General features: G+C 38.1%; 1 protein-coding gene across 1 annotated transcript in view; it reads left to right on the top strand.

Moving 5' to 3' along the window:
• VWDE (von Willebrand factor D and EGF domains) overlaps nucleotides 1–12,199 on the top strand; it is a 41,873-nt gene that overhangs the window by 17,829 nt on the left and 11,845 nt on the right. The window contains exons 10-16 of the mRNA XM_051610467.1: nucleotides 3,008–3,216; nucleotides 3,671–4,656; nucleotides 5,848–5,984; nucleotides 8,787–8,942; nucleotides 9,464–9,568; nucleotides 9,934–10,048; nucleotides 11,898–12,148. Of these exons, the coding sequence (XP_051466427.1) occupies nucleotides 3,008–3,216; nucleotides 3,671–4,656; nucleotides 5,848–5,984; nucleotides 8,787–8,942; nucleotides 9,464–9,568; nucleotides 9,934–10,048; nucleotides 11,898–12,148 (1,959 nt within the window). The remainder of the gene's footprint in view (nucleotides 1–3,007; nucleotides 3,217–3,670; nucleotides 4,657–5,847; nucleotides 5,985–8,786; nucleotides 8,943–9,463; nucleotides 9,569–9,933; nucleotides 10,049–11,897; nucleotides 12,149–12,199) is intronic.

The raw sequence follows: 12,199 nt of genomic DNA, 5'->3' as shown, positions 1-12,199 counted from the left end.
TTGAGGAGGACCTGCTGTTCTTTTATTTGCTTGAGAGTGGCTTGGTTTTTTATCTGTCTGAGAGGTACCTGCTCCATCATCTGATTTAGAATCCTTCCCTTCCTCACCGTCAGCCTCTGTCTGAGAGGCACCTGCTCCATCAACTGTATTAGGATCCTCTTCTTCCTCACCCTCACTTTCTGCTGCTTTTGTCTTTGCCTTGCTCCTAGTCACAGGGTTAACTAGCTTGGTTCGCGATGGATCAGGCTTTTTCTTTGTAGAAGCAGTTGTTTTTGTAGCAGCAGGAGTGGTGGTATTGGCAGCAGTGATGTTGGCAGCAGCAGTGGCAGCAACATTGCCTGTGGGGGAGTGGCAGTGAGCAGAACAACATCTGGTCCTACGCATCCACAATATATTATAAACATTCAGCAAAAACATCCCCACTGCAACCATGCTATTCACATCAAGAGCTGGGAGATTCAGCTTGAGAGAATATGGAGAGGTAAAATTGAACCAGCTATTGCTGTTACCAACATGGACCGTTCTATTCACTTTAGGAGTTGTACCAATAGGACTAGCAGTGTAACCGTACACATACAGTGACCCCATAGAGAACAGTATCATCATCCCTAGGATCACTAGGCTGGTAATGATACGGTTGATTATGGCTACAGTTCTGTCAATAAACCACAAAAGAATCACAAGAGCAGCTACAAAGAGCAGAATGCCCTCAGCTACATACCACATGTACAATTGCAGGTTCGGAAACAGATCCAGTAGATTCATTGCAGCAAGTGTCTGTTCAGTTTTCAATCCGTCAGGACACTCAGCAGAATTATTGCTCATTGCTATCTGAGGGATTCCTCCCCTCAGAGATGGAATTTTGGACACTCCCAATTGATGAAAATGTGTAATCTGGGCTTAAAATCAAGCCCCACGTTGGGCGCCAATTAAATTGTTGTCACCATTTGACTCAGGTCTGACAACAATGCTCTCGATCCCCTCCCCCCCCCCACCCAGTCAGGGAAGGAGAGAGAGAAAAGGAGAGAGACTTGGCTGGATTGAAAACTAAACTACACAGCTTTAATTAAAACACTAATGAATCACACAAGAAAATATATACAATTATATACAGATATATTCAGATATGGGCAAAAGCCTCTCACCTCCCCCCACCCCCAGCAACTCCCACAGCACTCCCCTGAACTGGCAAGAGTCCCGAGAAATCCCGGAGCCGCTGCTGGAGAAAGCGGAGAGTTATGAGGGTCAGGAGAGCTCGAGCCTAAGGGTCGGCAGTGACGGATGAGCAGAGTCCTCCCCGGACGCCGGCCATGGACGGAAGAGAGCGGCGAGAAGAAGGAGGAAGCTGTCTTCTAAGATCTCTGTCCTTCCTCTGAGCTTACGTAGATATATGGAATGGAATATCTTTGGCCAATTTTGCTGTCTGTCTAACTCAGCCTCCCACGGGGGGGTCAGAGATCTCCCCGTAGTGTCTGAGCCGGCGGAGTGAAGGTGTAACCTTGAAGCCTCAGTAGTTAGAAAAACATTCCACTGTCTTATCAGCCTAGCAGAACACACAGTTGCTAGTTACAAGAAAGCTTACTGAAGGAAAAAAAAATCAGTGAAAAGAAAAATTGGCTTAATCCTGGCTCACACCAGGACAATAATGGTTATCTCTGCAGTCATTTTTATGAATTCACACTAACTTAAGAACTAAAACATTCCTTATTTTTTGCAATTAAGCAGTAGCATAATGTTTATTTTACAATCATAGTCCTTTGGCCAGTGTTTTGCTTGTGAGTGAAGGGTGTTGTCCTCAAAAATAAGGAGGTGTCAATATGCATACCTTTCTGGAGCCATGCTGTCAATGACAGTACACAACCCTTGCATGGAAAGTGTGGATTTCAAATTCACTATCACTTATTTAGGAGCCTTAGGTTCTAAAATGAGATCTCACTGTGCTGTTTTGCTCCTGCCAGTGTCACACAGGAAGGCTGGGCATGCACATAATGAAGTTTGCCAAATGACATCCACAGACTTAGAAGTGTAGATGGTTTATCTGGAGAATCTGGCCCTCAGTTAAACATTCACATTTGCTTTTGTAATTTTTTCTAGTGTTTTGTAGATGGAATTACTGCAGGACTCCACTGAACTACAAATGAAGTAGAATGTAAAAATGAAGCCCTCAACTGCTCTTTTATCACTCTATAGGTCTGAAAAGCAAGCCATAAAAACAGATAAGCCTTTTCAAATTGGGTGTTTGTATTGGTATAAGACTATTTTAAATATTGATCTTTTCTCTGAAACACTTCATCTGAAGACCTCAGATATTAAGATGACATTAGGGAATAGAGAAATTAAAAGAATACTGAGGAACCATAAAAATTAAGTGACTTGCTCAAATTTGTACAGCAAGATAATAAATGGCCTTAAAATTTGTGATGGATTTTTTTCTTGAGACTTCTAGTATTTCTTTTGAGAGATTTTTAAAGTTGTCTAAAATTAAATACTAAATAATTTAAACAACTTTAAGCTGTCTAGAACATTTGGGATCAGCTTTGCAGGTTGAAAGGGACTCTATATTAAGCTAATAACACATCGAGTCATGTAGCTGATGAAAAGTTGAGAAAGGTTCTGCCAAAGAATCTTATTAATATTGCTGGAATCATCCCTTTCCATTTGCTAGCATGTGAAGTATGAGCAGTCCAGCTGTTCTTTAATTCTCTGTGGTTTTGCAGTCACTGACCTTTGACAATTCACCTGCTAATGATGGATGAAGTTTATGGACCTATAGTGCACCAACTAGCTGCCTGCTAAGGTTGAGATGCACAGGGTCTATTTACAGGGCTTCATGAGCAGAAGAAATAATGAAACCTGTCTAATTCATAATATCTAGAGCCAGAATTTAACAGGATGTCTTTATATGTCTGATGTTTTCCACTTGTTCCTTGCTAACAAACATACCTGCTTTTACTAGGTAAAATGAAAAACACTGTTTTTCATTATGGTATCATCAATCTCTTTTTAGGTTTTGTTTTCTTCTGGAGCTTTTGTTCGTGCTGATGTGAGTGAATGGGGAATGAGCCTAACACTGAGGGCACCCAGTGCAGATTATAGACATACAGTGGGACTTTGTGGCACCTTTGATGGAAGTGCAGAGAATGACTACCACACTGCAAATGGAGTGGAAATCCCAACCCATGCTGATGCTCTTTTCAGTTTTATGAAGGAATGGAGGTATCAAAATACTTCTGTTTAAGTCAAATGGTTCAACCTTTCTTTTGCAGTCTTGAAGACTCATTGAAATAATAAAAAAAAATCTTCCTAACTTTCAAAATTAATGTTAAAATGTCATCAGCACTTTCCATTATTAGTTTTAAAGCAAATTGAAGCTGAAGAGCCAGATTCGTTTTTAAGTAATACAACCTAAGATTAGTTTGAGTAGGTGTTGAACAAAATATCAAGGTACACAGAAAAGATCCACTCCTCTCAGTTCTTCTATTGCAAGTTGCTCTTATGGTTTTGTCATTTAAGTGGGGTCCTGAAATAAATCTGCATGCTGCAGATTCTGTGATTTATGCTGAAGAAGTATGAATCAACAAAAAGCAAAAAAAACATTAATGCTTTACTGAAACAATGAAAATAGGCAAGGAGGTTCTGATACAGTGTCATCTTCTTCTTTCTTCTCAAGAATTCCGCCAGGAGAGAGCTTGTTTGACAAGACACCTGCTTCTTTAACGTCGTCTAGAAAAATAGTCTTCTGTGACTGCACACTTGAAGATGATGGATTATATCGATCAGTGAACAAACTTGACAGACTTTCTGTATCAGAACTTCCTCTGTCTTGTAAAGATAGTGAAAACAGTAGATTTATTTCTTTGATACCAGGACTGGATGTCACTGCTGAGTATCTTGGTCCTCTTGATCTTGTCAGAGGCTTAAAGAAACGTTCATCTGCACATGAAATAGATTCATTCACACTTCTACAGAGGCAGGATAATAAAAGCAAACTTCACAAAACATCATTAGGAAACACACATGTCTCTGCAACCTCAGTGGGAAGTACTGGTGTAGAAAAAGAAGGAACTTCAAGCTCAGTCATTAAAAGAAATTCTCATCGTTATACTGGTCATCTTCACAAAAGTCAGTCTCTTACAAATAGAGGGAAACGCCAAAATTATTTTGAATACCAACCAGTATTTCTATTCCAAAGCCTTACCCAGACAGGCTTAGAGGGGTATAGTTATTTTTTTCCAGAGGACCATGCCACTGACAAAGACCAAAAGTTTCTTCCTTCTTGGCCGACACCTTCTGGCCTCACCGAGGTTAGGGCTTTGTTTCTCTGCCAGCAGGCAATAGCTAACTCCACTATAGGAAGGTCTTGTGGTGAGCTTCTTGGCCAGCGAACAGAGGATGCAGTCAATATGTGTGTTAAAGATTTGCTCCTGAAAGATGACCTCAGTTGGGCAGAAGCTTCCTTAGCTCTTCTAGAGAATGAATGTGAGAAGAGAGTTTTAGAAGAAATATATTACAACCGACTGGAACTTGCAGGGTTGGTTGAGAGCCTTCTTACTGCACTAAGGTGTCCCCATCTATGCAGTGGTAATGGGGAATGCACAGAATGGGGCTGTGCATGTTTTCAAGGCTACAGCTCATATGACTGCAGCATATTGTCTGGTAAGTCTGGAGGAGGGAATGGGAGGGGAAGAGATATACTTAAATAATGTTCTCAATGTTTGTGCAACATACATTTATTTTGCTGCCTTTCTCTCCTCCGTTTGCACCCTGGCAGGTATTCCCTTTGTGGCCCTGTTCATTATGCAGAAGTTTAGTTCCAGATTAATACAGCCATAATTGTTCTCTATTCAGTCTTCTTCATTCTGAAGGGCAAAACATGGGTTTAGCTTCTGGTATGGCAGATGTAAACAATTTATGACTCCATGAGTTTCCAATCCAGAGTATTGCCTCAAGAGATTAGCAATGTCTTCACATGCTATCTTCTTCAGGGAAGATCTGCTACATCCATCCATTCCCTAATTTTTTATAGTCTCTGTAATCCTGTTTATTAACTGTAAGTGGGATGTTTTTCTCTTTGGTGATATTATATCTGTGTAAACTAACTGTTGGATGTGCTGGGAGCAGAATTGATGGTGAAAAGAGATGCAGCACATAGAGCTGGGCAGGGTTGTGGTTTTTTTTCAGTAAAGAAGACATTCACTAAACATTCAGTTAAGCAGGTACACTGGAAAAATATGAAAAGTACTACAAAAGTAAACCCCTTTCAAAACAAAACCTGTTAATACTTTGTTTTTCAATGTTGTTTTTTACTGACATACTTAAAAACAAACAGCAAGAGGTGAAAGAATAATAATAATAAGTAAAACTAGTTTTGCTTCATAAAAACTATTTTTAGTGTTCTAATCTTTGTTAATTTATTTCCTGAAAGAACTTCTACTTGAGATGTTTTTGTTTAGTCTTTAAACAAAAATTGCCATTATATATTATTACATAGCTGTAACCTTCCTGTTATTAGGATCTGAGTTTTATTTAGATTTTGTTATGCGAGTGTGGTATAGAGAACCATAGATGCGAAAGCAAAACATATATTCACAGGTGTTTGTTATCAGATGAATATTTTCTTTCCTCCATAATATTCAAGTTCTAAGAGAAAACAAAGAGCCTAGTGTTAAAGTTAAGATTCATTTTATCAATTAAAATATTTATGTTTATGTCTTTTTTCAGCTGGCTTCAGATTTCATTGTTTGCATAGCTTTCTTAGTTGGATAGAGAAAGAGGCATACTGCTTAATGTCAGTGTATACGAACGAGTTAATGTACTGAGATTCATTGTCTAATCTCTACTTTGAAGATCAGGCTCCAGAAATTACAGAGCTGGAGAATGCTGGGCTGTGTGATATTCGACAGTTTGACTGCACATCAGTGAGAGCTTTTGGACATGGCTTCAGGGAGTCATTGAATCTGAAATGTGAAATTATCAAATTACAGGTAGGTCTCCCTGAATAGTAACAATTACATTTTAAACTGCCCAGAGAAAGAGGAGGAAAAAAAATGCCTAATGTATTATTTGTTGATGTGAGTACAACCCAATGCTTAAGTAGAAGCTAAAATCAAAGGCACTGAGCACTTTGCAGCAGACACTCGAGTCTTTTCAAGATTGCCATTAGAAAAATACACAAAAGTATAATGGGAATGTTCAGCAGCTGAGAGGGACATAACAGCATAAGGCAGCTATCCATCAGAAAAGGGCCAGAGCAGCCCTATTAGTAAAAACCAGTACATAATTTTGGGGTTTTTTAAGTGTTTATGGAGAGGAATTGAAGTACCACTTCTTTGAAGGACAGCAAGGTTAAAGACATTACTAGATCTCTGTCTCAAATCTAATGCTTGAAATAGGCCTTTTATAAACATAATAAATCTGTTATGAAAAAGAGAAGGGCATTTTTGATGTGTTGTCCATTTCCTGGGGGCCAAATACCATGGCTTTTTAATTATATGTGTCAGCTCTATACCTCAGGTTTGAACAGGAGATTAAAAATGTTTCACTGTAAACTAAGAGGAATCTGTATAAAGAGACTGTTGTTACTCAGAATTTGCTCAAGTCAAATTTACAAGCAGTTTACAAGTGTTAGCTTGGGATAAAGAATCTGAAATTACAAGGTTTTATGTCATATTAGACACAAGAATAAAAAAATCTTCAAAGTAAAATTGGGTTTCATTGATGTGATTATGGGGCAGGGATGGCGAAAGGGAAACCATACAATGGGAAACTTCTGTTACTGAGACAATATTGGTTTTCTTAGCTAGTTCCAGCAGATGCTGGAATGATTAACAAATTAAGCAATGCTAACTAAAGATTTTTCTTGAAACAAAACGTGCATCCACTCATCTGCAAGTTAGCTCAAAATGATAAAGTCAAGAGTAAGTTGACACTGAATTACCTTAAAAGACTTTTAGACCAGTCTCACAGTGAGAAAATCATGGGCAATTCACTTATCACACTTTGAAATGTCTTAGTTTTAACTCATGGCAAGATATTCTGATATGGCACTCTTTGTGAGAGTGTATTTGAGTCCTAAGTACAAAAACTTTTCTATTTGTTAGCAAATGGACACCATTGCTGTTACCAGCAGTTGAGGAGGAAGCTGAGAATTCTTTCCATCAAAATACAAAAGAAAAAATGCTTGGGTTGTTTTGATTTTTTGTTTTGTTTTGTTTGTTTGTTTGTTTAATTTTCAGGCCAGAGTAATGCTGTCTTTGTGCAATCTTCAATGAATTTGCAATAGCGTAGAATTCCACAGATTGTGAGATTAAACTTAAATGATCCAGATTTCATAGAAGTGGCATGTTGGTAGAGTTTAGAGCTGATACACACTGAATTTTTTATTTTTTCACCTTTGAAAAATTAAATCAAATCCATTGTCTGTGGGTGGTACTACTATGTTAGCAAGAACATAAGTCTTGTGCAAGATGCTAAAAGAGCTGATTCAGAGAATTTTGTGTTGAAGTTCCTCACAGATACTGGATTACTGCACATCACTTAATAGAGGTTTGGGTAGGACATGGCCAAGGAACCTGTGATTACAGAGACCTAGATTTTACTTAGATTTTTTGTAAAGGATGAGAGTGTGTTTAATCTCCTTAAAACAAAATACAGTTTTAGTTCCTTCTTGCTTATATTGAATTGCGAAAGTAAGTTTTTCTATGAACCTAACGAGATAGAATACTGGTAGAACTGAAGTTTTTGTAATTGTTTTTTTGAAATATTAATATGTTTCTGAAAAAACTATCTAAACTTGCCTCCAGCTAATAACAAGAGGTATCTGGAGAAAAGACTGCATCACATTTCAAAGGTTAAGGTACTAAATGCTCTCAAAATTACTTATTTAGAAACACTTTGCTGTTATATTTTTACATCTTTACTCACCCTTGTTGTCAATTTCTTAACTGAGTATAGGGTGAAAGAAAAACTAAGTGTTTGGTTGGCATAAAAATAGCTCCTATATCTAGGAACAAGGCCTTATCAGCAGATGACTCGTCAGGACTGGGATTGAATAAATTTATTTATTGGCTCCAGTAACAAAAAACGTGCCAGCTCAGTAAAACCTAGGCAAGCTCAAAATTATTTTGATCTTGCTGCTCACTTCATTCTTTGTCTGGATTCTTACTTCTATCTGACTTTATTTTCAGTATGTTTCTCCCTGCTTCCATATCAGTACTTCAGTTAAATAGTATGATCATCCCTGTTCTGTTATCTTGAAGTCTGAAGATAGATCCTTGGATTACTTTTGTTTAAAAGAAAAGTTTGCAGAGTTAGTGGTGTAACCTATTGGCTTGGGCAAGGGTTTAATGGCTAACTGCCAGTATCTCCCAGCACCCAGAATGGTATCTGAGCCCTACAAACAAATGTCATCTGTTCCTTCCACTAAAACTTGTCCTCTCTTGGGAGCAGGGATGGAGAGGAATAGAGATGGTGATACATCAGATCAGGGCTGTTTAAACCCACTGTTTAACCCTGCCATTGCTCTCCAGATGGAAGAACTGTTCATCCTTGGCAATGCCGTGCCAAAGTGCCACGGGGCAGGAAACACTTCTCTGCCTTTTCTTCCACGGTAAAAGGCTTAGGTAGAAATCTGTGTGTGCAAGTAATGGCATTTAATATTTCCCCCTGTATTCTGGTCCAGAGACATTAGATGTGTTCAAACACTGTGCAAGATGTAGTTTTTCTCTGGTAAAAATATTTTCGTAAAGCATTTAATTGGAAAACAGATTCTCTGTCTTAACATTTAGTATGGTGATAGCCAATGGATTCCTGGAGAACCTCAGACTATGCCAGGTGCCTTCCGAAATGCCAGGACTGTTGACTGTCAGTTGCCAAATGATGGCCAGCAGTCTGATATCATGGATCTGGTTGATGACAAACCCATTGCCAGATGGCAAATAAAGGTACTTGCAGAAATTTCAATTATTCACTTACAGATATTCCTATTAAGTTGAAAATATTTTACGTAGAAATTATTTTTTTTTTCCTTTTTTTTTTTTTTTTTTTTTTTTTTTTTAAATGGTACTAAGGGTGAACTCAGCTTGTTTAACCTGGGGTCTCAGTTTCACTTAAGCTTAAGTGTTGAGTGCTCTTTGAGAGTGCTGTCCTGCAAGAGGACTGGTAGATACAACTTAAGACCTATAGACATACACGTTCTTCAGGAGCAGAAGTTAAATTTCAGGTAGTTACCTGAGAGCATTTCAAGGGACATTAGACACATGTATGGGAAAATTGAGTTGAGCCCAGTTTAAATGCATGAATCTTTTTGCAAGGTGGGTATCTGAGATCTCATACAGATTGAGTCAATAATGTCAACAGAGCTACATGTATGTGTCTATCAAGGAATTGAATATCATGCTAGTGGTCCACACATGATATGTTGATATCTGTATGGATTAATCCATTTTTACCATACATCTTACAGATTTCTAATGACGGATTTACTTATAGCAACTCTAAAACAGTTATATTGTATGATGGAGCCTGTCAGACTTGTGAACCACAGGAATCTGCGTTATGTACATTAAAGGTATAGATTTCATTACTCCGTTTATTGGGAAAATGTGGACATTTTCTGGCAGAAAAAAAGGCTAGAAAAATCAGCAGAACACACCCTGCTGTTGTTTCCATCAGGGATTTTCCATGCACAAAAGTGATTAGCACAGAAGGAGAACCTGGGAAGAGGCAATTCTGAAGACAAAATCAAAAGAAAAGCCCAATTTATAATTACCAAATAAAACCAAACACACTGAGTTGTTTAGGTTTAAAAGCAAACGTAGTTGCTTATTGGAAATGCAGAATAGATTAGGTTTTATTTGGTGCATTACAGATTCATTTAGATTTACTGTTTTGATAACCAAAAATTAATCTGTCACATTGTAATTTCTCTAAAAGGAAAAAACCTGCAACATAGATGGACTCTGTTATGGTGAAGGTGACACAAATCCAACCAGCCCTTGCCTACTGTGCAGACCTGACATATCAAAGTTAACATGGTCAGTTGTTGAAAGTAAGTTCTAAAGAGACTTTTTTTTTCATAGCAAGAAGATGAAAATCTACTAATTTTTTAAAATTTATGGAAATAGTTAAAATTTAAGCTTAACTAGTTGAGTGTTTCTTTTAAAGCTCAGTACCCACTACTTCAGTTTGTAATTTGATCTTGTTTTTCAACTGACATTTCTTCTTTAATTTCTGAAAATGATATTTTGTTTTCCAGACCATATATGTAAAAGTCAGGCTTTCTTCTGCCCTGTAGCCATCACAAATAACTGATGAAAATTAACAATTCTCAGTCTAATTAGCACTTAGCAGTCTTTTGATACTTGGTCTGGCCTTATCCACAGATGTTGTCTTCAACATTTAGGAATAAAAGATAATTTCCTGCAAATTATGCCAATTCCAAACAAGAGGAGGACACAAGAAATGGAATTAAATGGCATGTCATCTTTTTTTAACCACTTAATACTTGGACAAATTCACATCAGTGGCATGGAGAGGTGGCCTACACAAATGCTTGAAAGTACAACCACACTATGAAAAGAAGACCCCAATCTAGATTAATCATTTTCCTTCTCCATAGTACAAAGTTCTAGCCTAGCAAGTTACAGTTTTTCTGGCTCAGATCTTGGCATATATAAATGCATTTCCTTCACAAAATGAGAAGTCTCTTGGGGCTTTACTGGTAGGCATCCAGCCTGCTCCATCAACCTAGGTCCATAACATCTCAAGTACAGGAGTTCTATCAGTGTTTTCATGGGTGAATGTGAGAGCAAGACTCTGCCTGACCTGGGAAGCATCCTGTATGAGCGGGACTTGTGGTGCCTGTCTTGCTCAAGCTTTTCCTATTTCAGACTTCTACTGAAAGTCAAAGTAGCTATACCTATTCCAAAAGAATGAAACATTAATGAAATTAAACTCCTCCAGCAGTCAGGGAGTCCAGGGCTTTCTATATTACAGCCACAAACTGGAATTCAGTATTGCCAAAGTCAGAAGTGAGAGATGAGCATAAACCAGAGCCAGTTCCCCAGAATCAAGGAGCACAACCTCTTCTCCAGATTGGATGATGTTAGGAACAGGGTGTCATAATCTAGCTGCTGGGACACTGATTACAGCTTCTGCTCCCTCTTGGTGTCTGCCACAGTGGGTGGATTCCTGCCTAGAGTGATCACTTTATTGTAATTCAAGATTTAGCAATCTTATAATCTTCCTATGTTCCAGCTTCCAAACCTATACACTCCTCAGGGCTTCTGGCTCTCTCTTTCACAGAACTCATCCTCATGCTGGGGTTTTGATTGTTTATTTTCACCTGGTGTCTCTAGAAATCTAGTTACTCATACCAGATAGGTTATAGCTCAACAATGCAAGCATCTAAATATCTTACAAGAGAATAAGTTGTTGTGTGGTTGAAATCCTTCCATAGAACAGTCAGTGAATGGCTTATTCCATCACCTCATGCTCAGTTTTGCTAAGATAGTCACTACAGCCCATTCCCAAGTATTGCTTAACAATGTCTGCTCATTTCTTAGAGGAAGCAGCAATCACCTCTCGTTTTTGTGGCTTCCTACACTTTCATCTGCAAACTACCTCCACATAGCTAAAATATAGTAGTTTGAGGTTGATACGTTCAGAGTTCTGTCTATGTACAGATGCAGTGCATCTTTACAAACTTTTGTGCGGTATTAGTAATTTCTTGGTTATGTTATTACAGTTATGATGTGTTTTTCCTGTGCTATTCAAATGACACCAGAATTCAAGAGAAGTAATTACAGGTGACTTCCTTAACAGAAATATATGCTGCTTTTTAATTGTACGTTCATTGCAACTTTTGCTTAAAAGAGAAAATATGTCCTTTGTTACAGACAACCAGCCTCCAGTGCTTGAAACTTTTCAGGGTATGCTACAGACTTTTTATGGAGAAGACTTAGTATATCAGTTTTTGGCTTCAGATCCAGAGGGCTCTGCTATTCATTTCACTTTGGATTCTGGTCCAGAAGGTGCCAGTCTTTCCCCATCGGGTCTACTTTTGTGGAAAGCTTTGTCAGTGAATCCCCAAAAATTAACATTTTCACTGACAGATGACTGCAATGCAAAGACTAAGGTAGAAATAGAGGTAATGAATGTTACAGTAAAATGACACATACTAGTAAGATGTTCAAAATAT

Source organism: Apus apus, chromosome 2 (genome assembly GCF_020740795.1).
Source record: "Apus apus isolate bApuApu2 chromosome 2, bApuApu2.pri.cur, whole genome shotgun sequence".
Classification (NCBI taxonomy): domain Eukaryota; kingdom Metazoa; phylum Chordata; class Aves; order Apodiformes; family Apodidae; genus Apus; species Apus apus.
This window is presented reverse-complemented; position numbering and strand designations above follow the sequence as displayed.